At 42.5% G+C, this 26,843-nt stretch overlaps 1 protein-coding gene across 1 annotated transcript in view; it reads left to right on the forward strand.

Moving 5' to 3' along the window:
* The window catches only part of LOC115092479 (sodium/hydrogen exchanger 2-like), a gene marked incomplete at its 3' end in the record, with an annotated part of 106,448 nt that overhangs the window by 48,705 nt on the left and 30,900 nt on the right, over window positions 1–26,843 (forward strand). The window contains exons 3-6 of the mRNA XM_029603321.1: window positions 470–720; window positions 13,432–13,649; window positions 14,473–14,675; window positions 19,398–19,487. Of these exons, the coding sequence (XP_029459181.1) occupies window positions 470–720; window positions 13,432–13,649; window positions 14,473–14,675; window positions 19,398–19,487 (762 nt within the window). The remainder of the gene's footprint in view (window positions 1–469; window positions 721–13,431; window positions 13,650–14,472; window positions 14,676–19,397; window positions 19,488–26,843) is intronic.

The following is a 26,843-nucleotide window of genomic DNA, read 5'->3' on the forward strand; positions in this document are numbered from 1 at the left end:
TCTGCAATACCACATAGACTTTCCATTCAGTTTGTTTCTGGAAGTGAAAGTATTAAACGATCTTCATTGTTTATCTATTGATTCCTTTCACAGGGTAACGGAAGAACTACCCACACTGGTGTATACTCTATAGGTACTTTTTACTCATAGACTTTAAAGCAATTTTCAAAGGAAAAGTACATGTGTACATTATTAGGCTGAATACAAAATAGTACAAAAGCCCTTTCTATTTCCAATCTCTTTAAATTAATTGTATAGTAGTATATTTATTTTATTTATTTAAGTGTTTTTATATACTGTTGTTTGGAGCTGGCCTTCACAACGGTTTACAAGAGAAACAGTACATGGAACAGCAAACAGGTACAATGAAACGAACATAATATATTAATGCAACTAGAGAGCAATTATATTTGCAATAATAAACAGAACTGGAAATGTTTTAAAACATGCTTTACTTTTTATTTTCTAGGTACTATATAATTTGTTCAAAGATTTCTGTGAGATGGAAACAATTGAAATCATTGATATCTTTTCCGGAATTGCTAAGTTCTTTCTGGTGGGAATTGGAGGAGTGCTAATCGGCATCATTTTGGGATTAGCAGCTGCTTTTACGACTCGCTTCACCCATAATGTTCGTGTGATTGAACCTCTGTTTGTCTTCTTGTTCAGCTACTTGTCATACTTAACAGCTGAGATGTTCCATTTTTCTGGCATCATGGCGTGAGTATCCAACAAAGAAATGTAATTTTACTTTGTAAGGTCATGCAGATCCAATTCTACTGACACAAATCACAATCATGCAAGGTAAACAAATCTAAATTTGTGAATTAAATGGATATACCAGAAACCCTAAGAACATAAGAAGTTGCCATTCTGAATCAGACCATCAAGGGTCCATCAAGGCCAGCATCCTGTTTCCAACAGTGGCCAATCCAGGTTACAAGTACTTGGCAAATACCCAAACATTAAATAGATCCCATCTTGCTAATGTCAGTAATAATCTGTGGCTATTCCCTACCCAAATGTGATTAACAGCAGTTTATGGACTTCTACTCTAGGAACTTGTCCAAACTTTTTTAAACCCAGCTACCCTAACTGCCTTAACTATATCCTCTGACAATGAATTCCAAAGCTTAATTGTACAATGAAGGAAAAAGACTTTTCTCTGATTTGTTTTAATTGTGCTACTTGCTAACTTCATGGAATGCCTCCAGTCCTTGTATTATCTGAAAGAGCAAATAACTAATTCACATTTACCCATTCAAGTCCTTTCATAATTTTATAGACCTCTATCATATCCCCCCCCCCCCCCCCCCCCCCCCCCCCCCCCCCCCAATATCAGCCTTCTTTCTCTAAGATGAACAGTCCTAACCTCTTTAGCCTTTCCTCTTAGGGGAGCTGTTCCATCTCTGTTATCATTTTGGTCACCCTTCTCTGTACCTTCTCCATCGCAACTATATCTTTCTTGAGATGCGATGACCAGAATTATACACAGTACTCAAGGTGAGGTCTGACCATGGAGAGATATAGAGGCATTATGACATTTTCTGTTTTATTAACCATTTCCCTTCCTAAAAATTTCTAGGGATGAGAATCATTTATCTGACGAATGAAAATATCGTCCGATATTTTCAATATCGTCAGATCTCGGGGGGTCCCCAATAGCGATAAGAAAACCTACTAAATTAATCGTGGGGTTTCCTATTGTTATTGGGGGGGGGGGGCGGGAAGAAAGGACACAACCTGACCCTTTAAAATGAGTTTGTTAGTATCCCCCCACCCTCCGGACCCCCCAAAAAATTTTTTAAATACCTGGTAGTCCAGCGGGGGTCCTGGGAGCATTCTCCCATGCTCGGGCTGTTGGCTGCCACTAATCAAAATGGCGCCGATGGCCCTTTGCCCTTACCATGTGACAGGGGCTATCGGTGCCATTGGTCGTCCCCTGTCACATGGTAGGTGCACTGGATGGCCCGCGCCATTTTTAAAGATGGCGCCAGCCGTCCATTGCTCCTACCATGTGACAGGGACCGGCCAATGGCACAGATACCTTGTCACATGCTAAGGGCAAAGGGCCATCGGCGCCATTTTGTTTACTGGCAGCCAACAGCCCGAGCGCGGGAGAATGCTCCCGGGACCCCCGATGGACCACCAGGTATTTAAAAATTTGGGGGGGGGGGGATCCGGAGGGTGGGGGGATACTAAAAACTAATTTTAAAGAGTCGGCTGTATTTTTTGGTTATCGGCTTGGGCACAGCCAATAAAAAAAAAAACCCGATCGGACTGCACGAAAAAAATTTCACGATGTGAATCGGAACCGGAATCAGAACCGATACTGGTTCCGATTTACATCTCTAATAATTTCTAACATTCTGTTTGCTTTTTTAACTGCTGCAGCCCACTGAGCAGATGATTTCAATGTATTATCCACTATGATGCCTAGAGCTCTTTCCTGGGTGGTAGCTCCTAATATGAAACCTAACGTCTTGTAACTATAGCATGGGTTATTTTTCCTCATATAGGAAAGGACCTGATTTACTAAGGGGATGATCAGTATTCAAAGAGTTTGGTCCAGTCAGCTTTGGGAAGTAGCAGACCAAACCAGGCTATTTGAAATTTGCCCCTGCTACTGGCTAAATTTTATCTAGACAAATTATAGTCCTCACAAATTTAGCCAGACAGGCGTTCCCAAGGTGGAGTTAAACTTTGGCCAGCCATATAGTTACATTTAGACTAGATATTGAATATCTGGATAAAGTGAATCAGATAAAGTTGTCCTCTTAACTTCATCTGTACACAGCTGGTTGAATATCATCTTCTTTTTTTTCCTCATAGACACACAATAAGAGAGAGGCTGCAGTGAATCAAGCTAATTTAAATAAAATTCTTACTACAAATACTAGTGTTTTTTTCTTGAATTTATAAAAGATACTGTAAATTATATTGCTTTACCTCCACTGTTTAATAGGCAAATGGCCCAATTTTAAAAGGGCCATGCACGTAAAAATGGGGGGGGGAGGGTTACGTGCGTGGGCAGGTCTTGCACATGCTGCACACATTTTCGGAAGGGCCCGACCATGCACGTAAACCCCTTTATGGGCCAGGGGTTGTGGTCTAGGCAGGGAGGGGCAGGGGGCGGGCCGGGACAGCGCCCTCCCTGCCCCTCCCAGTGTGGAAGCACGCGCTGGCAGCTGGTTGGCGTGCGGAATCTACTGCTGCTCCAAAAGAGCAGCAAGGTAAAAAATAAAAAAAAATCTAAGAATTAGGTAGGGGATAGGGGTCGGGGAAGATAGGGGTATAGGGAACTGGGGAAGCCCTACTTGCGTCGCCGCATGCTGCATTGTAAAATTCTCCCCCCTTCGCACGTGAGTTGCGGGCCGCCTGCACATGTGCGCGCAGGTTTTAAAACCTGGCATGCATGTGCACCCAGCCATCATACTTTATAACATGCGTGCACTGGCGCGCGCATGTTATAAAATTGGTGCATCTATGTGCGCGTACCGGGAACGGCTCACGAGTCTTAAAATCAACCCCAAATTATTTAGCCAGTGTATGAAAGTGTGCTGACATCATTTGCAAGCATTTGTGCATGTTAACAGTGCTTTTAATATGCATTAATTCGCTCACAAGAGCTGTAACACAAAAACTTATGCTAATGAAGTAATGAGATGCAAAACAATTTTTTAGAATAGAAAAATAATGCTCATTAAAATGTCCATAAGTGAATGCAGAACCATTAATAGAAAAAATGTTTAACTATACCTCAGCGATGTATAATTAAGTTATTGTGATGTCTATTTTCACCTGCTAAGTTTGACATTAGTAAATTAATGTAAAAGTCATTTGCATGCCATTAATGTGGCCCCACCCACCTCCCCCTTGGTCTGGACTATGAATTACCCTTATGTTTGGGATAGGGTGTGCTACATGCTAAATTATATTTACTAATATGATTTATCTTCGGTTCCTAGGCCTGAATGGGGATGAGACAGGGCCCTGGTCACCCTGATACCCCAATTCTGTGCCCTTCCCAAACAACCTCTCACTTGTGGCACCACAGACCAGATTAAATCATCACACCAGAATAAAACAATAATTAACCCTTTTATAAGTTTTGTGTAAGTAGACAGTAAATCCAATCAGAACATTCAATGGAAAAGTACAGTAGTGAAGTATTCTTGCAGTTTTCTTATTTTAAATCAAGCAATGCAAAAATAACACTGGGTATGGCCTGTTAGCCAGGGCAACCAACATACTTATATGGATAATAAAAACAATAGGGAACACTAATAGAGAAAGGTTGGAGGGAAAAGCAGTGAAGTACAGAGCTTTCAAAAACTGTCTTTACCCCTGAGTGCGCACAAAGGTGGGGGGGGGGGGGGGGGGGGGGGGAGATTCACCCCAGTGTTACCAGTTTGAAAGTGCACCCTGTCCCAAACTCAAAATTGTGTGGGAAAAAAAAAATCAAGAAGTCCCTTTTGATGGTGGAGCTGGTGTTATTATTTGTGATATTTGTGGGTGGATCCTTGGGTCAGTGGCAGATGACCACGCCCACGGGGGAAGGTCCTGAGAGGGGCCACCGGTCAGGCTCAGAGTTGGGAGACAGACACACACTAGTTCTTTTATTAGACTGTAAGTGAACCACCAGAGGTGGCAGTAGTGAGCTGGAAGAGCCCGGCTGGGCTGGAGTCCCTCAGACACTGGAACAGAGATCCCAAGATGGCTGAGCTGTAGAAAAACTGAATATAGTGAGTAGGCAGAGTTCAGGAACAGAACCTTGATAGTAACACTCACACAATAGTCTCTTGAAACAGCCCAGAGGCTGGAATGAAGTAGGCCCTCGAGGAGCGAGTACCTGGTTCCAGGGAAAGCTCTGAGAGAGAGATGGTAACTCACTGGTGTTGTAGGCAGCGGTGACTTCCTGGCAGAAGTTGTATTCGGTAGCAGGTCCGGGAACGTGGGCCCTCGAGGAGCGATTACCGGTTCCAGACTGCGACCTGAAAAGTAAAAGAGAGCGAGGCCCCCGAGGAGCGGGTACCCCTGGTAAAGTCCGAGGAGGCAGAGTAGCAAGGTATGCAGAGAGCGAATCCCATCCGCAGCGATACCTGGAGGAATCTCCCTTGCTAACTCGAATAGCTAGCAAAAACAAAGACCTTAAATATCCAGGCTTGATGACGTCATCTCAGGGGGACACCCCTGAGGTTTACGCCACAGCTGGTACTTGAGTCGGGGCCATGACGTGCGCGCGCCCTTAGGCTTCCGGAGAACATGGCGGAGGGTAGTGTCTAGCCAGTCCGGGGAACCGGAGGAGGTCGGCAAGATGACGCCGCGGCAGCCAAACTTCCATCAAGCAAAGAGGGAATCGCCAAAGAGGTAAGGAGGGCAGAGTGGAGATGTCGGGCAGTGACGATTGCATCAGCTGGCTAGATGACAAACCAAATAGTTGAGCACTGCAGTGTGTGAAAAGTCTCTCTCTCCTGGGGAGCTTCCCCAAATGGTTTAATAGGTAGTAAACAGAAAGTGGGCCTGGGTTCAGTCTCTTACAGAAAGATGATGGTCCATCAGCTTCTCTTTCCCTGCCCTATCTCATAGCAAGGATTTATGCTTGACTTTAGCTAAAAGGCTGAAGCAGTTAAGATAAGATATTGACTTTGCAACAAAAGGCAAGGAAATAAACCTTCTCCTTCCTCTGCTGTGAAAAGTTTAGATTACTTAACTCAGTCAATTAGGAGGGTGGTCCAGCCATGTGTTCCTGGGTCTGGAGAGCTCTGGATAGGAAGTCTCTCTGTCTCTCAACTCCTGGCTCCTTTGACTCTTGCTGGGATTTTACATGTAGTTCAGCAATGAAGCAAGAACAGATGTCTGTGTCTCTATTTCCTTAGAGCACAGATTTCTCTCTCCCTTTTGATAATTAGTTCTTCAGGTGAAGAACTGATTGCAAGGCTGCCATATGCACTCCTCTCTTCCTGGCTCCTGGCCATCCCCACCCCTCACAGACAGAGCCAGAAAGATTGTGTTTAAATGGTCACCCAGCATTCCTTTGGCTGCCTTTCTGCTGGCTGGGCATCGAAATGGCAGATGAAATTTAATGCGGATAAGTGCAAGGTGATGCATATAGGGAGAAATAACCCATGCTATAGTTACACAATGTTACGTTCCATATTAGGTGCTACCACCCAGGAAAGAGATCTAGGCATCATAGTGGATAACACATTGAAATCATCGGTTCAGTGTGCTGCGACAGTCAAAAAAAGCAAACAGAATGTTGGGAATTATTAGGAAGGGAATGGTGAATAAAACAGAAAATGTCATAATGCCTCTGTATCGCTCCATGGTGAGACCACACCTTGAATACTGTGTACAATTCTGGTCGCCGCATCTCAAAAAAGATATAATTGCGATGGAGAAGGTAGAGAGAAGGGCGACCAAAATGATAAGGGGAATGGAACAGCTCCCCTATGAGGAAAGACTAGAGAGGTTAGGACTTTTCAGCTTGGAGAAGAGATGGCTGAGGGGGGATATGATAGAGGTGTTTAAAATCACAAGAGGTCTAGAACGTGTAGATATGAATCAGTTATTTACTCTTTCAGATAATAGAAAGACTAGGGGGCACTCCATGAAGTTAGCATGTGGCACATTTAAAACTAATCAGAGAAAGTTCTTTTTCACTCAACGTGCAATTAAACTCTGGGATTTGTTGCCAGAGGATGTGGTTAGTGCAGTTAGTATAGCTGTGTTTAAAAAAGGATTGGATAAGTTCTTGGAGGAGAAGTCCATTACCTGCTATTACTTAAATTGACTTAGAAAATAGCCACTGCTATTACTAGCATCAGTAGAATGGGATAGACTTAGTTTTTGGGTACTTGCTAGGTTCTTATGGCCTGGATTGGCCACTGTTGGAAACAGGATGCTGGGCTTGATGGACCCTTGGTCTGACCCAGTATGGCATGTTCTTATGTTTTTTTTTTTTCTGCTGGTTAAACCCAACATACCCTAGCCAGTAGCCACCACCTTGTCACATTGTACTTTGCCACACACTTTGAACCCATCAATGTGTACAGATCCCACCTGGAAAAATAGAAATATGGCATACCAGACTTTGTAGAGTGGCAGGAGGATCAACCAGGATAATCACTTCATCCCAGCATTGGTTCTGGAAGATCAGCCACAGAAATGTGGGCAGGTGGTGGCTGGCAGTTGCAGTGGAGGTGCTGGCCTTGGCAGCCATCTTTCCCTCTCAGTCAGGCAATAAGCATAAGCATGTAATGCCTGAATTATTATTCTATGTTTGTGCCAGAAAACCACTAGAAGGGCCTGCATCTATTTCTATTGCTTAGTCACAACTGTTCTCTTTGGTGATTCCCTGTGTAGCTGGGTGTTTGGTTAGTGAATGAAACCTGAGTTCAAGTTTTCTTTTGATAGGTCAAATGTTAGAGAATTGGTCTTCTAATGGTGGAACAAAGCACTCCTTATGATTAATTCCATAAATGTAACGCCACGCAAAGCTTGGTTGTTCTAAAGGGCTTGCATTTTATTTAGACGTGAACAGGTTGCAAATATTATTATTAAAAGCAAAAACAATTTATGTCCAACAATTCCAGTTAGTTTGAACAGCTCTTATAAATCCTTCAATCCCTTCATGCTTTATGCCATAGGTACAGCTTCTTCAATGGGATCAATATGAGTTTTGATTTTAGGGCACAAAGATAACTTTTTGTTTCAAGCAGACTGGTTCCCACTGGCATCGTCTCCACATGGCAAAATCCAGTAGCCTTTTTCTTCCTGGCCATTATCCCAAAACATGGGCTTTTTCACTATATCCTCCCAAAGAAGAATAGTTGCTGGCTGTTTGGGGATCCTATTGCCCAAGTGGATTCTACTCACAGATCCCATAGCATAGCAGTCCAGGATACTGGTGAACTAGGTCCATTTCAGTGCTGGCGTTATCAACTGTGCTACTCCTGAAGACAGGAATGACAAGCAGTAGAAGGCCCCCCCCCCCCCCCCAGAATCTTCTGGCATCCTTTCCGTAGGAAAGCCTCAGCAGCTCTCTCTGTCTCTCTCACGGGGAAGAACTTTCTGTGCTATCAGACACACCTCCTGGGGATAGCATAGAAATTCTGAGAATCCACTAGGTTCACCCAACTTCTCCATTGCCTGTGATAGGGCGTACATTGACATTAAGGGATGCAAAATGGCCTTACGTTTATTTATGAACAACTGGTTTTTAGAAAGGGGGCAAGAAAAGTGAGTGGAAACCCTCAGTCTTTGGCCTCCAGATGTATCAATTTATTGGTATATGGCATGCTTACCTTCATGAATACTGATGTATAACTCTAATCCGAGCACTGATAGCAGAAGGTAAAAGCACCCTACCTTAACAAGTCCTGTGCCAGCCAATATCTTTGACAGCTGTATTGTTGAAGGTACCTGCAGGAGCAGAAAGTATGCAGAAAAATATATCCTTTATGGAAAGGACAGCTGTGAGTGTAGGGGTGTGCACATGGTACATTTTAAATATGTTTGCTTCGTTTTGCTTTGGAAGATGGTTTTTGTTTCATTTTGGGAGCCATTTTGTAACTGCCTGCATCAGTGCAAAGTCTGTGGGTATTTTTGTCCAAATACTTTACAACAATTTTCTAAGTACACACACACGTACTTTCCTTTTGAAAAGTATCCCACCAAACCACCCACAAACAATTACACCTGTTAATTTGTACACAGAATTTTTCAGGAAAAAAATACAAAAGTATGGGTGTAATTACAAACCTCACCCACAAGGATGCCTCTTCAAACTGCAGATAAATTAAAGAATCCTCCTATAGGACCTTTGCATATTTATTTATTTATTTATTTATTTATTTTTAGTTTTTATATACCGATGTTCCTGTATAATATACATATCACACCGGTTTACAAGGAACTCAAACTGACGCCTCAGAGGGCAGTTTACATTGCAACAAGATAACAAGATAACAGATAAAATGGGGGGGGGGGAGCGGAACTTGGCAAAGGATACAGAGATTAAGCATAAATAGCTAAATAGAGGTAACTAAATATACAATATACAGTAAACAATGTACATAAGGTGAGTTGGGTCAGAGACCAGGCTGATATTATTTTCTTCCGGCTTTTAGATTCCTGGGAAAGCTTGTGCAAAAAACCAAGTCTTTAGTTTCTTTTTGAAAGTAATGTGGCACGGTTCGAGGCGAAGGTCTAGAGGGAGCGAGTTCCAGAGTATGGGGCCAGCTGTGGATAGTGCGCGTTTCCTCAGGGAGGATTTTGCTGGCTGGGCGCGTAGCAAATTTCTGTACGCACTTCTTGTCGGTCTCTTAGAGGTGTGAAGCTGAAGTTGAAAAGTTAAATTGAGAGGAGCGATGTTATGTAGGGCCTTGTGAATCATCATAATGGTTTTGAAGTGAATTCTGTATTTGATAGGTAGCCAATGTAGGTGCTGGAGAATGGGGGTGATATGGTCCCTTTTTTTGGTGTTTGTAAGAATTCTGGCCATTGCGTTCATGACCATCTGAAGCGGTTTGGTGGTGCAAGCGGGGAGGCCGAGAAGGAGCGAGTTGCAATAGTCTAGTTTCGGTAATATGATGGCTTGTAGAACCAGGCATATACATTTACCCATGTATTGGATAGGCAATTTTGTGAAAGTCCATTTCCATGGGCAAAGCATTGTTTACTCCTGGAAATGGCTTTGAATATTACCCTTCCTGTTTTTTGTTTTTTTTTATTTTATATTTATTCATTTTACAATACAATTCAAGCATCAATTATCTTAAATTATCACAGGTTCATATTTAGAAACCCCAGTCCCAAATTTAAGAAAAAACATAATATATTCCTGTTTCACACAAAATACATAAGGTTTCAAAAATATCCCGTGCTTAGCCCACAATTGAATCCAAGGTACACTTTACTCAACAATTATTATTTTTTCAACATTTATTTTAAACTATTTATTTATTTATTTATTTAAATACTTTTCTATACCGAAGATCATGTACAAGTACATATCGGTTCGGTTTACAGTGAACCAACAGTTGGAAATTACATCAAACAATAAAAACATAATTTAACTAAACCTTGTACAGCAAACAATAAGAACATAATTAACAAAATTGTACTAGAGTAGAACTGTAGTTGAACAAGCATAACGAGTGGAATATAGGGAATATCGAAAAAGGGAAAAAATGATAATCAGCACAGGGAGTACATTATAGAGGTTACGGGGAACTTCGATCGGTTAGACAAGATTGAACCTAAGTTCTAAAAAGTAAGGACAGGTATGGGACTTTAAGTAAATGCTCTTGAGAAGAGCCAGGTAAACTATCTGGGATTACCTCTATTTTGTCTAAGAGAGATCACTTCATATCTTATAGGGCTGTTATGTGGGTTTGGGGGTAGAGGTTGTGGTTAATTTCGTTCTGTTTTGAATGAATTGCACTAACTGTTCAGGTTGTAGAAATACATAAGTATTGCCTTCGCATTTTATTAGACATTTGCAGGGGTATTTCAAAATGAATAACATTCCCATTTGTAGTATTTGAGTTTTTAATACAAGAAAATTTTTCCTACGCTTCTGTGTTGTAGGTGCCAAATCAGGAAATAATTGCACTTTACATCCCATAAAGTTTTTACTTCTATTCAAGAAAAATTTCTTGAATATCCAGTCTTTATCTGACTCTAACATGAAAGTAGTTATCAGTGTTGCTGGTTCTACTAAATCTATATCTGTTTCTGTTTGTTCCAATAAGTTAGAAATATCTAGTTCTTTGTTTTGAGGAGATACATTTTGTACTAACTCTTCTACTTTTAAGTTTCCAATTTCTCTAATAGTAGTTGATTTTTTCATTGGGGGCAAATAGTACAACTTAGACATTATAGGTAAAGCTGCTTCGGGAATACCCAGATTTTCCATCAAATATTTTCTCCATAAGAACAAAGGAGTCAGATTAGGTACTTTAGGGAAATTTATACATTGAATGTTCTTCATCCTAGCAGGATTTTCTAATTTTTCTATTTTAAGATGTAGTAATAAATTCTCTTTAATCATCATGGTTTGTAATTCCCTTGATTTCCCCATTTCTTCCTGAACTTTTTTCAGTTCTTTCTTTACTATTTTATTTTCACTTTCAATAACCTCAACATTTTTCTTTGTAGTTAACACAATATTCAGTATTATCACCATCTGATCACCTATATTTTTATTAACTTCATTAATTGCCTCCCAGATATTCTCCAAGGAGAACTCCGGGGGTTTAACCAATGGTTTAATCTGAATAGACTGAGGTCCACTATCTCCAACCCCATTCCCCTCATCCACAGTCTCGATAGAAGTTTGTCCGGATTCCATGCTGTTACATATAGCCGAGATATTTTCTAGTTGACCACCTTGCCCCATGGGAGAGTTTCCCCTTGCTCTTTCAGCAGGGTATAATTCTCCTGGGGTCAACTGTACTTTCTCGGTTGGGTTAACCGGTGGGGGTCTCTCATTAGGGGAGAGAGATGTTAATAGATCTAAGGATGCAGAGGGCTCTTCTTCTCCCCTCTTCACATCCAGCGATCCTTCCTCCCCTTTGTGTAATCCACGTCGTACATGTATGTCCATTGGACCCACGATAGAGATGGGCTCCGTTGCGTCTGAGGCCTGGCGCTCCCTGGCCCTTCTCTTACGTGCAGAATGCGGCATTACGAATATTTTAGCAAACTACAGTACGAACTAGATAGTTAATTTTTACCTTGGATACAGCACACTTGGGAGCGCCGGTTCCACTAGAGAGACTCTGTTCATTCGTAATGCGGGGCGTTATCCAAAGAAGCCAAAGAATCTAAAGAAGCTAAAAAAGCTAGAAAAGCTGTGCGCGCCTCTTTGTCGTGCGCGTCTTCGTCAGCACGCCGGCGTCGACTGCGCGCCGCTAGGAAGTTGGTTTTAAACCCCTTCGTCCCGCAGTAATGATGTCACAAATAGTATCAGCTGTGCTCCGTCGAGGCCGTCCAACGCTGCACCTCCGGTAGCCGCCACAAAGACTCTCACTGTTATCCGGCGCTCCAAACACCAGGTCTAGGAAGCTGGTTTTAAACCCCTTCGTCCCGCAGTAATGATGTCACAAATAGTATCAGCTGTGCTCCATCGAGGCCGTCCAACGCTGCACCTCCGGTAGCCGCCACAAAGACTCTCACTGTTACCCGGCGCTCCCTTCCTGTTTTTTAAATAAACGTTTTTGTTTTGTTTTGTTTTACAATAGCCCACATTAAAACAAACCCATGTTGCCAAGGTTTGAAAATTTGCCTCCCCACCTGCCCCCTGCTGCTTGGCACCATCATTCCAGCCATCCCAGTTTCCCTGTACTCTTTCCGCCCCACCTCTTACCCAAATGCACATCTCTACTATTGGCTGCTGCCAATAGTAGAGATGTGCATTTGTTTTTGCCGAATTCGAAAATTTCAACGAAATTGTCCATTTCGGCATGTTTCAGGGAGCCTGAAAAAGATCCGGATTTTCCCATTTTTTTGCAAAAATGTGTTTTTCCGATTAGTGCGCACTAACGGGAGTCAGTGCGCACTAACAAAAACTAACAAAAAGTAACAAAATCTAACGGTTTTTGTTAGTGCGCACTAACTAAAAATCGATTTTTTGCGAAAAAAAAAGACCCGAACCGAAAAAAAATGACATTTTCCATGGCGGCTGAAAAACAAAGAACGACACGAACACAAAAAACAATGCACATCTCTAGCCAATAGTCCTTTATATTATGCAGCTTCAGAATGCATTGGTTTCTGGCTATAATTTATTTATTTATTTATTTAAAGTCTCTTATATACCGATAGCCGTTCGCACATCGCATCGATTCACAAAGAACAAAAAACGTTTAAAAACTTATAAAAAGTGCTTTTTTTATGTGGCAATGTTGGAATGTTCTCCATGAATGCCTATGGAGCCAGGATATATATATGTGTTTCAGAGATTATGCAAATAAGGTGGTGTGGAGATGGAAGTTTGGGCAGGTGTTTGACTCCTTGTCCTTATAATAAATTGACATAACCCGAGCATGCTCTCTGTGGTTTTTCCTGTGTTATTCTATAAGGGACTGACTTCATCAGAGCAAATTCACATGTCTGAAAAGGAGCAATGAGGCTTCTGCAAAGGGAAATATGCCAGTTAATGCATTCTATGTTTTACAGCAGGGTGGACCTCAAATGCCTAAAAAAATATCAATTTTCATTCAATTTCTCCTTATTGATTCTCCCATTTGCTCTCTGCTCTAGCTTTGATTAGCAAATATATTTATTCACCAGCATTCCTGAATAGCTATTCACATTAGCCACTTTTCCAGCCTCAAAGAAGGTTAATCAACCCCTTATGGTTTCTTTTTTCATGACTTTTTAGATTATTTTTATTTAAAAATATTTTTTTTTGTCCTGCAGGATAGCAACTTGTGCTATAACAATGAATAAGTATGTAGCAGAAAATGTTTCCCAGAAATCCTATACTACAATAAAGTATTTCATGAAGATGCTGAGTAGCGTCAGTGAGACGCTGATCTTTATCTTCATGGGAGTGTCAACGGTTGGAAAGAACCATGAGTGGAACTGGGCCTTTGTGTGCTTCACCCTGCTCTTCTGCTTGATCTGGCGTGCATTGGGTAAGAAATATATTTAAAGACCTATGGCACATTAGCCTTCTAACTCGCTTCCCTACCCTCACCCCCTTTTGGCATTAATGGCAGTGAGTGGGATCTCAATGGGCTTGGAGTTCAGAGAGCAGAAGGAAGGCTACCAGGCCAAAAGATGTATAATGCCACTTTTTCATAATCCCTTATCAGAATGTATGCCGATCTTAAATATGGCAGAGCTCTAGTGACTGTATTTGTCCTGGGAAAAATGGGAACCTATGCAGGCTATGATATCTTTTATTGGGCCAACAAAAATGATGTTGTAACTTATGAGTTTTTGAGACTGCAAACCAGGACTCACTGGATGGGTGTTTAAATTAAAGTTTTCTATGATTTCTCTTAAAAGAATCGATGTGCAAAAAACAAAGTGGTCAATTATATCCAGTGTCCCCAGATTTGCATGAACCAGGATATAAATGATCTCTATCTCTGTGGATTTGTCCCTCCAGGCAGGGGCTGGGAACTGATTTGACCTCCATGGTGTGGGATGATATCTGCCCCAAGTGGACTGGGGATTTGTCCTGACAGTAACTGAGGTCCGTGGTGACTGCCGAGCTTCACCTGGCAGTGTCCATTGGGTGCCTCCAGATATTTGCAGATTATCTTAATTACAATTGCAGAGATTATCTTAATTACGATTTCACAATAATACTTATTTCAGGCCAGACTGAGTCACCTATAATAGTTATGTCTAAACTCTATATTACACCTTCCTGGTCCATGTGATTATGAGATTATTGATATACATAACACATTTAGTTTTGTCATATTTAAATGAATGATTTTCCCACAGGTGTGTTTCTCCTAACTCTGATCATTAACTGTTTCCGGACCATACCGCTTACGTTGAAGGACCAGTTCATTATTGCCTATGGAGGACTTCGTGGAGCCATCTGTTTTGCCCTTGTGTTTCTGCTCCCTGTTTCTGTTTTCCAAAGAAGGAAACTGTTCATCACTGCTACAATCGTGGTGATCTTCTTCACTGTTTTCTTTCAGGTGAGGCTTTCTCTTACTGTACAGTTTTGTAACAATCTCCTTTTCCTTTTGCCGTATCAAACTTCACTAAATACAAGGTGCAGACAAGTCGTACACCTTTGTCCCTTGCGCTAAGAGTCCACAGTTAACTATAGGTCAAGTCTATGGTGAGGATCGCTAAGATCTCGTTCCTGCAGTCTGGGTTTGGTTGGTTTGTTTGCTACTTTTGAGAATTAGCTGTGTTTTTTTCCCTTTGAATTTGAAACCTGCTAGTAAATATTTATCAAATCACAATAACGGTGGCAGAAGGTTGAGCTCTGCTACAAGAGTTCTAAGTAAGACTATAAAGAGAGAAACAGAGGGAAAAAATACATTAGGCCATGGTTTTAAAAGCTTGATGACAGTTCTGAATTGAGCACAGGAACATATTTTTGTCGAAAATAAATATAGTGAAAGAGGTAGCAGCTAAATTTTCCTCTGTTTTATGACTGACTGGAAAAAATTGTAGAGGAAATAGTGGCTAATATCTAGCAATTAGAGACCTATACGTGGATAATAGAAGAGGTGAAGGAAAGCATTTCACTGCCAGGAAGAGCAAGTAGGCTGTATTGAGAAGGCCTGAAAAAGTTGGCAGAGCTTAGGAATGGCAATAAAAGGAAAGCAACTGCAGAAGAGTAGAAGTTGGTGAGCTAATGTTAAACTTCCCCGTATCTATCAAAGGAGAGAACTGTCCTAAGCTCATTAAAACATTTTGCACTGAAAATTATAGTCTTGAAAATAAAATTAGAATAGCCAAAAGTATTGCAAATCAGGTGTAACCCTTTTCCCTGGACTGTCAGTTTCCAAGGGCGCACAAAAGAATGTATATGTATAACTGGGGCTGTCTTCACTTCTCATTCCCCTCTCTTATATCCTCAAGGGGTGGATTCTTTTCTGTAGGGGGAAGGTTAACATTTATGGTTCAGGCAGTATTGATATCCCATGCGTGTGTGTGTTACTATAGCTCTTTGGATCTGGGACAGGTACACTTACAAACTAGTTTTAAATTAAAGTTTACTATGATTTCTCTTGAAAGAATTGATAAGTGCAAAAAAATAAAGTGGTCAATTATATCCAGTGTCCCCAGATTTACATGAGCCAGGATATAAAACGATCTCTATCTCTGTGGATGTGTCCCTCCAGGCAGGGGCTTGGGATTGATCTGCCCTCCATGGTGTGGGATGATATCTGCCCCACGTGGGCTGGGGATTTGTCCTGACAGTACCCGAGGTCGGTGGTGACTGCCGAGCTTTACCTGGCAGTGTCCGTTGGGTGCCTCCAGATATTTTTCTCCCTTGATGGTTCCTCTTCAAAAGATAGATGCTGGCCTCTCAAGGGGAAAGGCCTATACTGGAAAAAGTTACCAAAAGTCTCCAGTCTGGGGAAAAGAAGAGGGCAGAAAAAACTCTCCTTTTCCCATAAGACCTATGGCATATTAGCTTTGCAATCCTGCTCCCCTTCTCTCCACCCTCACCCGAAAACTTGCAAAAACTCAAATCAGGATCTCTTTTCAATGATGGGTGCTGCAACCTCTGCTTATGCTGGTTGGAAAGGTATGCAGTAGTCTCTCCTAACCACTCTGGGCAAGGGATACAGACTGCCAGGAATGGTACAGGTCCAAACCACAGAAACCAGAAAAAATAGAAACTTATTCTATCTATCCCTCTCCCTTCCAGTCCTCTCTTTACCTATGTCAGACTGATGGCCTAACTCAGGGAGCATGCATGATTCACATCCTTCCCTTCTGAAATCAAACTACATCTGTTCTAACTTTACCTAGTCTAGCACCCCCTTGTGCCTAAGGGACTCCCTATTCTAGACAACCTTGAGGGGAGGTGCTGTATTGAATGATATGCCCTTGTGCTGTCTACCGAAGAGCTGAGAAGTAGGGCCATCTGGTGGAGAATCAATAGCATCTACAATCTCTTCCCCCCCCCCCCCCAAAAAAAAAAAAAAGAAATTTCGGGTCAGGATGCATCAACAGATTTTTCAGAGGCTGACAAAGAATATACAACACTGGACAATCGATGTTACCAACATTTGGTCTAGCCACATGTGGGAGCTCCAACCCCAGTGGAGCCTATGAGCAGTGTAGACTTTAAACCCTACTAGTTCTCCTGAAGCAAAAAGCATAAACATTTTAGGATGGCAGGAACTATCCCACATATCTAAACGCTATTTATGGCAGCGGGGGCCACCAAACCGCTTCACCAAACTGTAACTGCTACCAAAAATACCTTGAACTAGGTCTCCAGGGGAAAGACCTCGGAACACAGGCACCCTGGGCCTCTTCTACCCAGAGGAGTGGGAAACAATGGGCTCACTGGCCTATTTCACTAACTGGATACAGGAGCACCAAGGATTAAGGTAAGGAGGGCTCTGTCCCAACCAAGGCAACAATTATACCAGCAGCAGAGAACAATTACAGAAAAAAATCTCAAAACTTGCAGGCATGTTATAAAATAGCCTGACTGTGCGTACATGTGCACCCAATTTTAAGTGGGTGCACATCTATTGCATAAATCCCACCGTTACCGCGTATTAAGTCATGGAATTTTAAAAGGTGCATGCGTCCATGCCTTGCTAGTTTCACCAGTTCACCCAATTAATAGCTACCGCCTCCAAACACACTGGGTTTGATTTTAAAAAGCATTTACTCGAGCAAAACTGGTTTTTGCTCGAGTAAATACACTTTACTCAAGTAAGTGGGCTTTTCAAAATTGCTACAATATATGCCATTGAATTGTCCATAGGATTTACTCAAGTAAGTGCACTTTACTCGAGTAAATGGCTTTTGAAAATTGCTACGATAGTATGTCACCTTTACATGCGTAACTCCTTTGAAAATTACCCCCACTAGGTTTAATAATCTGCACTCCCACCAGTTAGCCCAATCCCTTTAAACACCTGAGAAATGTCTCTTTCTTTTTAATTTTTAATTACACATTATGGGGTAGATTTTTAAACATACGCGCATGCGTCCATGCGCACGTGCTACCCGGCGCGCATGCTTGGACGTGCAATTTTAGAACATGCGCGCGCCAGCACGCACATGTTATAAAATCCGGGATAGTGCACGCAATGGGGGTGGAATAAGGCTATTATTGCATGGTGATGCATCACAGCCTTCCCCAGTTCCCTCCCAGTCCGCTCCAATTAAGGAACCTCCCTACCCCCACCCTAACCTCCCTTCCCCTTCCCCTTCCCCTCTCCTCCCTGCCCCATCCCTATCTTAGCTACCCTTGTTTTTTTTTATTTTACCTTTTGCGCCTCAACAGGAGCAGTAGCAAGTTGCCGGTGCACGCTTCCCCGACATAGCGGCAAATGGCCGCTGTACCGGCGCCACAAGCCACGCCCCTCCCATCCCTGGACCACCCCTTTTCTTCGGCACGGGAATTCTGTGCGTAACAGGAGTTATGCGCATGGCTGGGCCTCTTCTAAAATGCATGCAGCGCAAGCAAGGCCTAGTCGCACACATAAACCCCATATTTTACGCACATGGGTTATTTGAAATCTGCCCGTATCCCTTCAGTAGTAAACTTATGCATCAGGGGGTCTGGGCATGCAGCCAGGCATGTAAATATTTATGCGCACATATCCTGAACATGCTCTGCAATGCCCATGCCCCACCCAGACCATGCCCAGGATCTGCCCCTTTTAGAAAACGTTTGAAATGTGTGCACAGCGGGAGTTACACGGGCATCTGGGCGGCTTTTAAAATTCAGTGGGCATGCACGAGCCTGACTTCTGCACATATCTCCCGATTTTGTTGCGTGCCAGGCTTCTAAAATTCACCTCATATTTGGCACATGGTAACAGTTACAAAAAGGTGTTAGCAGAAGTTTGAAACTTGTCAGCAAGGTGTTAGTCATCAAAGCTTCTATGGATTGAAATGAATGTCCTCTGTGCTAGCTGTGAGACACCTGCAGGTGCAGACTTCCAAAAAACACATCCAAGCCTTTCTAACTGGTTTATGATTGATTGACCAAAAATGCAGGTCCAAGAATGTTTGCATAAAAATGAACTTTTTATAAAGGGACATCACGCTATCCAGACATTATATCAAAATCATCTTTGGTTTCATTGAAGAGATCTTTGAAGGATCAAACATTCTGATTGTCCAATCCAACTTTGTTCTTTTCCTCCTGTTCCCTTCAGGGCAGTAAAAATGGGCAAGGGGGGGGGGGGGGGACACAATAGGAGTAGCAGTAGAGGTGCTGGTTAGGGAGCAGAGTGCATATCTAATTTGCTCCAGCCTCAGCCTCACACCACCACCACTCCATCCCCTATAACTTCAGGCTGTTTACCAGGAGAGGGCTGGAGCAGGAACAGAGAAATAGCCTAGATTGAAGGCAGGCACCTTGTTGCCTTCTTCAATTGACTGAATGGGGACGTTTCATTGAGGAATGTTGATTGTGCAGTAGGTTGTCAATTATGCCACAACAAGCAAGTTGTGCATTTTCTCCTAGGGCTACACAATCACAGGAGTCTAGGGGCACTGATTATACACACACACATATATATATATATACACAATGCTGGATTCTGTATCAGAAATAACCATCCAGGAAAAGGATCTTGGAATCATTGTGGAAAATGTCAACATTTTCAGCTGAATGAGCTAGAATTCTTCTTTTTGTTATTTAATATGCTATGTATGAACAGAACAGGTAAAAAATGAAATATTTTCCGTTCTTTATTCAGGGAATAACAATCTGCCCATTGGTGAAGTTTCTCGATGTTAAAAGGTCAAGTGAAAAACAGCCAGTTATTGGTGAAGAAATTCACAGTCGGGTATGTTTCAAGTTTGTATTATACCAGACAATTGTAATTAAATATATAGTATTTACTTGTTATCAATGTCTATTTCTATGGATTTTTTTCAGTAATTCAAATAAATACTTACAGGTTGATTTTAAAAGCGTTGCTTGTGCAAAAATGGCTGTATATGTGCTTTGGTGGGCCTCGCAATATCAACGTTCATTTTAAGAAGCTGCAAAGTATGCGCGTACATACCCATGGTGCATCAAGAAGACGGGGGCTGAAAGGGGTGGGCATGGGCGTTCCAAGGCGCAGCCAAGATTTACCCGTATAATTCTGCATTTTAATAAAGCTGACCATGGCGCGTGTCTGCTTGTTATCCATGTATCTTTATTTCTGGTCCTGATGAGGAACAAGCCTGGAGATCTTGAGTTTTAGGGCATTTACCACAGCGAGAAGTTTCAGGATCAAGTAGGGAGGCCTACAGGATGAACAACCAGAGAGGTCTTGAAGATTCGATATGAACAGGGCAAACTAGTGGACTACTTGGAAAAACTGGCTTTTTCCTCGTGCGAGCATGTTTTAAAATCTGTCTGTACATGCGCATAAAAGTTGCTAATGCCCTAGCCGAAATACGCATGGGAAGGAGTACTTTAAATGATACACGCGAGCATAATGTAAAATCGAAGCGTCTTTCTGCTCGTGCGCTGATATTTATGGGTGCACTGCATTCCTTCTAAAATTACCCTGTTAATGAGGTGTTCTTACCTGAGGTGTTCACAGTTTTTTAAAATTACATTATTATGCTGTTTTCTGTCCTACATGAATTTGCTCTATAGTAAGTGCTTGATCAGAGGATTTGCAGTATTGGCAGTACTGGAAAACTAAAATTATTTTCTAAGAAATAAATAAAACTTTTTGAAATAAAATAGATATGAAGAAGCTGACTTCAAGAAAGGTCTTTGTACTTAATGGATATCTTAAATGCTTGCTTTCTTCATATATGTCTCTTCTTAGTACAGGATAGATTGATTAAATTTTATAAGCTATTTTAACCTAGGCATATAAATAATTTATTTATCTATTTATTTATTTATTTAACACTTTTTTATACCGACCTTCATAGTAATAACCATATCGGATCGGTTTACATAGAACAGGGGTATAACTGAAGCAATAAATAAAGTAAATAACAATAGAGGTGAATAAGGCAAAGTTACATTTAACAAGGAGTAAAAAACTTGGAAGCTTAAATAGCTGGAAGAAGGTAAAGGCAGGAAGTAATTGTAACCTAATACAATAAAGAATATGGGTTAAAGCTTAAGGTGCTTTAACCTGGAAGTGCTTGAGTCCATCGTTCGAGAGGATAGAAGACCATTCGTCCAGGTGAGAATAATGACGACTAGTGATTGTCTGGAGGATCAGAGAAGGCTTGGTGAAAGAGCCACGTCTTGAGTTTTTTCCTGAATGTTATGAGGCAGGGTTCTAATCTGAGGCTTGAAGGGATGTTATTCCAAATAGATGGTCCTGCTATTGAAAAAGCTCGGTACTACTGATAAACTTTATGAATAAATACAATTTATTTATTTATACATTCATTTCTTTTAACAATGGGAGAAAAAGTCTGCGCTCCTTGTCATCTATTTTCCTATTAAAGTGGTCAGTCATCTTTTTTGTAAAAAGTATATGGGGACAGAATTAAAAATCTAAACATGAATACCTTTGATGAAAGGCAAGAAAGGGGAGATATTACAGAGGCATGAATGTGAAGAAGGTGGGTCTTTTTCAATGGAAAGGAGATTTTGGAATGAGGGGTTACTGGGTAAAATAACCTAAGGAAGTATTTCTTTACAGAGAAGGATGGTAGATGTATGGAACAGCCTCCCAGTGAAGGTGCTAGGGACAAGGATATCTGAACTCAAGAAAATATAGGTCAAGCACAGGGGATTACTGAGGAAGTAGAAGGGATTATAGATCTGAACAGCTTTATGGATGGGAAAACTAGTTAGGCCATATAGTTGTTTTCTTCCATCCTATTTTTATGTTTCGAAGTCCTGATTTATAATTTCATTTTATTTACTTAAAATTATTTCTAGACTGCAAACTTGTGTTCATTTTTACCAATAGTTTTCAAAACTTTGACTTTTAACCTGTTCCTTCAAACAACATCTAATATATTTTTTATGCTCATCCACAGTTTTGGGCATACTTGTTTAAAAATCTTCTCATGCCCTTGTCATGTAGAGAGGACCATCAATGGTGGTTTAAAAAAGGGCAAATGATTGTGACATCATAGGTCAGCCTATTTCAAAGACTAGGAGGCCAATGTATCATCAAAGTGTAAGAGGGGTATGGAAAAGAATAGTTTGATATGTCTATATGCACACACCAGAAGTCTGAAAAATAAATGAGACAGATTTTATGACTCTAGCGAAGACATTAATATCATAGGCATCGCAGAGACCTGGTAGAAGAGGTCAACCAGTTGGACATGGTGATAAAGGGTTACAAGTTATATCAAAATGACAGATCAGATAGAAGTAGTATGGTGTATATGTAGAATCAAGTAAAATAGAGTTTCTGCAAAAAACAAACTGCAGATTGGAATCTTTATGGATAGAAATTTTATGTACAACAAGGAGAAATACTGCACTGAGAGTTGACTACCGCCCACCTGACCAGGATGGTGAAACAGAGAATGAAATGCTAGGAGAGATTAGACAGGCAAGTGTGGAAACACAATCATAATGGGAGACCTCAATTATCCTAATATTGATTGGATAAATGTCACATCTGAGCATGACAAGAAGATTATTTCTGGCACCATAAATTACAGCTTCATGGAGTAACTGGCCTTTGAACCAACAAAAGGGGTGTTACGATTCCTCCTGTAGCTGTGCCACAGGAGGCCTCTCACCTTTCTCCGGAGGCTGCTCTGAAGCCAGGCCTCGCCTGAGCAATTGTCTGGATCCTGCTTCACGGCCTGGGAGGCCTTCGGTGGTGTTCGAGGCCTACACGAGGCCTGCTCCACTGCAGCCTGGACGTTCTGGTTTGGGCCATGCCCTTCTCCCTAGAGGCGGGCCCGCGGCTTCTCTCCAGTCTTATAGGGCTAGCGAGGGGCGGCCCATCTGGACTCCTCCTAGGGAGTTGCCTGCATACAGAGGTATAAAAGGATCTTCATTTCAGTTCCTTTTTGCCTTCAGATTGGATGTCATGCTTCTCCAGGTTCTCCTGTGCCGATCCAGGTTTCCACTGGTTTCTTTTATTATGATGGCTCCATGTCCTGTGTCTGCTTGTTCCTGATGTTTCAAGGTTCCACTCCTGCTTCAGTTGTTCCTGTTGCTGAGTTTTCCGAGTCTTCTGATCCTCCTGTGCTGCGAGTCTGCCAGATGACTTCCTGAGGGTAAATCCGTGAGGTAGGTTCCTGTTCCCGTCATTGGATTCTCGTCAGGCTGGGTTTCTTTCCTGCGCTGGTCCCGCTCCCATGGGTGTAGAACAGGGTGGTCCATGACCAGCCCCATGGGTGGGCTGTGTAGGGCGCCCTGAGGGACAGTGCCAATGTCTAATCCTCTCAAGTCCTCATCCTGACCTAAGCCTTTGTCTACAGTACCTTGTTCCAGAGTCATTTCCACTGGTTTCTTTTATTATGATGGCTCCATGTCCTGTGTCTGCTTATTCCTGGTGTTTCAAGATTCCGCTCCTGCTTCAGCTGTTCCTGCTCCTGAGTTTTCCGAGTCCTCTGATTCTCCAGCACTGCAAGTCTGCCAGATGACTTCCTGAGGGTAAATCCGTGAGGTCAGTTCATATTCCCTTCATTGGATTCTCGTCAGGCTGGGTTCCTTCCTGCACTGGTCCCGCTCCTGCAGATGTAGGACAGGGTGGTCCATGACCAAACCAGTGGTACTGGCTGTGTAGGGCACCCTGAGGGACAGTGCCAATGTCTAATCCTCCCAAGTCCTCATCCTGACCCAAGCCTTTGTCTACAGTACCTTGTTTGAGTCTACGTCTACAGTACCTTGCCCCAATCTTCATCTTCAGTGCCTTGTTTTGGAGCCTTCTATGTTTTAAGACCTTCGTCTGCCCTCATCTTCTGTCCAGCCTGCCGCCTATTGCCGTTATCCAGCGACAGGTCTGAAAGGGCTTGGAACGGTCGGAGGACTGTTCATCGACCAACACTACGTTGCTGGTCATCCTGAGGTGGCTAGGTTCTGTTGAGGGTCGGACCTTCAGTTCTTGTCTTTTATCTTGTCCTGCTCCTGGCTACCCATACTCGCACCAGCTTACCTCCCACGGTGTGGCTTGGGACTCCTCCCTGAGTCGTGCCGTGGCCAAGGGCTCACAACACCTGCTTTAGAGGTGACCACGCTCCTTGCACGCGTAACAAGGGGAGACTACCTTAGATCTAGTTTTTACTGGATAGGCAGTATCTAGTAAAACAGGTTGCAGTAGTGGAGCTTCTTGATAACAGTGATTATAATGCAAATCAAATTTGAGTCACTAAAGCAAAAAAAGCTCATAAAACTACCACAATAACCTATAACTTTAAAAAAGGGAAGACTATGATATGATGAGGAAACTAGTTAGAAGAAAACTAAAAGAAGCAGTTACAATGGTTAAAAGTCTACATGAGGCATGGAGGCTATTAAAAAACACAATTTTGGAAGCCCAGTCAAAATGAGTTCCACAAATTAAGAAAGATCAAAAGAAAATGAAACACAAATACCAACCATGCATGGCTAAATGGTGCTGTAAAAGGGGCTATCAAAAAAGAAAGTATCCTTTAAAACATGGAAAGTAGACCCTAATGAGGAAAATAAAAAAGCGCATACGTGCTGCCAAATTAAATGTATAACACTAGTAAAGCAGGCCAAGAGAGAACTTGAGGAAAGACTTGCCAAAGAAACAAAAAGTATTTTATTTACTTATTTAAAAATATTTGTTTTGCTTATAATAATAAATTATGCTAAGTGGATTACAATTTCAAGTACATTAGACACAAAAAACCTGAGAGGGAGTCAATTGGGCCATTAGATGACTGGAGGTAGAGTGGTACAAGGAGTGCTTAGGGAAGATAAGGCCAAAATGCAAAAATTAAATGAATTCTTTGCTTCAGTCTTTATGGAGAAAGATGATGGGAAGATACCCACACAAACTAATTTTTCTAGGTAATGACCGAGAGGAACTTAATCAAATCAGTGTGAATCTAGAGAAGTGCTAATGCAAATTAACAAATTAAATAGTAGAAAATCACCAGGTCCCAGAATTCTGAAGGAACTCAAGCATGAAATTGCAGACCTTCTACCAGCAATCTGTAATTTACCATTCAAATCTGCCTCTATACCTGAGGACTAGAGGGTAACACACCAATATTCACATAGGACTCCAGAGGCGACCTGAGCAATTACAGATTGGCGAGCCAGTGCCGGGTAAAATTGTAGAACCGATAATTAAGAACAAAATCACTAATCATACAAATAAACTTGGTCTAACTGGAGAGAGCCAGCATGGATTTAGGAAACAAGCAATTTATATACTGTATTTGGATTTCCAGAAGGTGTTTCACAGGCCTTCATAAGAGAGTCCTCAGAAAACTAAAAAGTCATGGTATAGGAGGCAAAATCTCAGTGTGGATCACAAACTGATTAAATAACAGGAAACAAAGAGTAGGTCAGTTTTTCCAGTGAAGGAAGTTGAATAATGGAGTGCACCAAGGATCTGTCCTGGAACAAGTGGGATTGAACTTATCCATTAATGATCTAGCAAGTGGAGCTATGAGTGAAATGATCAAATTTGCAGATGGCACAAAAATATTCAGGGTAACAGGCAAATTGTGAGGCCTTTACAGGAACTGGGGAACTGAGCATCTAAATGGCAGATGAAATTTAATGTGTACAAGTACAAGGTGATGCACATAGGGAACAATAACTAATTTTAGATACACGGTGATGGTTCCATATTAGGAACATGGCTTAATTTGTAGAAAAAAAAGGACATGGAGCTGAGGAGTGGGAGGGAGGGAGTGAAGAGTGGGGCCATGGACAGGTGTTCCCTGTTGGAGGGTAGGGAGCCAGGAACTAGGGGTGTGCATTCGGATTGACCGCATTAGTAAAACACAACTCATATTTTTTTTTACTTAAAAAATTGATTCGACATAAACGATCGGATTTCCCACATATCGAACATAGATATGTTCGATATGTGGGAAATCGCGATTGTTGAGCCAAAATAAAAATATAAACCCCCTCACCCTCCTTAATCCCCCCCCCCCCGACTTACCACAACTCCCTGGTGATGGAGCGAGGAGTGAGGACGCCATTTCTGCAATCCTTGGCGAGAAGCATGTGACGTCGGCGGCACGTGATTCCCGGCTCGTTCGCGCCGGACGGCTCGTTCGGCCCAAAAAGAACTTTTGGCCAGCTTGGGGGGGTCAGGAGGCCCCCCCAAGCTGGCCAAAAGTTCTTTTTGGGCCGAACGAGCCGTCAGGCGCGAACTCGCCGTCCGGCGCGAACTCGCCGGGAATCACGTGACGTCGGCGTCACGTGATTCCCGGCTCGTTTGCGCCGGACGGCTCGTTCGGCCCAAAAAGAACTTTTGGCCAGCTTGGGGGGGCCTCCTGACCCCCCCAAGCTGGCCAAAAGTTCTTTTTGGGCCGAACGAGCCGTCCGGCGCGAACTTGCCGGGAATCACGTGACGCCGCGTCTGAGTGATGCGGCGCCACGTGATTCCCGGCTCGTTCGCGCCGGACGGCTCGTTCGGCCCAAAAAGAACTTTTGGCCAGCTTGGGGGGGTCAGGAGGCCCCCCCAAGCTGGCCAAAAGTTCTTTTTGGGCCGAACGAGCCGTCCGGCGCGAACGAGCCGGGAATCACGTGACGCCGCGTCACTCGACGTGCCACCGACGTCACATGCTTCTCGCCAAGGATTGCAGAAATGACGTCCTCACTCCTCGCTCGATCACCAGGGAGTTGTGGTAAGTCTGGGGGGGGGGATTAAGGAGGGTGAGGGGGTTTAATTTTTTTTTTGCACATATGTACATATACCCAACTCATTGGATTTTTTTTATGTCCATATTGGCCGCAAGTGGGACCCCCTTTCGGACATAAAAAATATGAACATAAAATTTTGCTCTGCACATCCCTACCAGGAACTCCCTCCCAAATATTTCCTCCTCCTTACTCCAGAGACCCTTCATCCCCACCCTCGCCAGTGTTCAACATCCAATCACCTTTCACCCACCAGGACCGCTCTGCTCCACTTCCTCAGATCCCAGAAAAAAAGATTTCAGAATGCTGTTCTAGGTCATTCTACCATAAATTAAGCCCCAGGGTAACAGACACGAAATAGAGTTGAAATAGCAGAAGTTTGAAACTTATGGGCAGTAACACCATTTGT

Source organism: Rhinatrema bivittatum, chromosome 5 (assembly GCF_901001135.1).
Source record: "Rhinatrema bivittatum chromosome 5, aRhiBiv1.1, whole genome shotgun sequence".
Taxonomy (NCBI): domain Eukaryota; kingdom Metazoa; phylum Chordata; class Amphibia; order Gymnophiona; family Rhinatrematidae; genus Rhinatrema; species Rhinatrema bivittatum.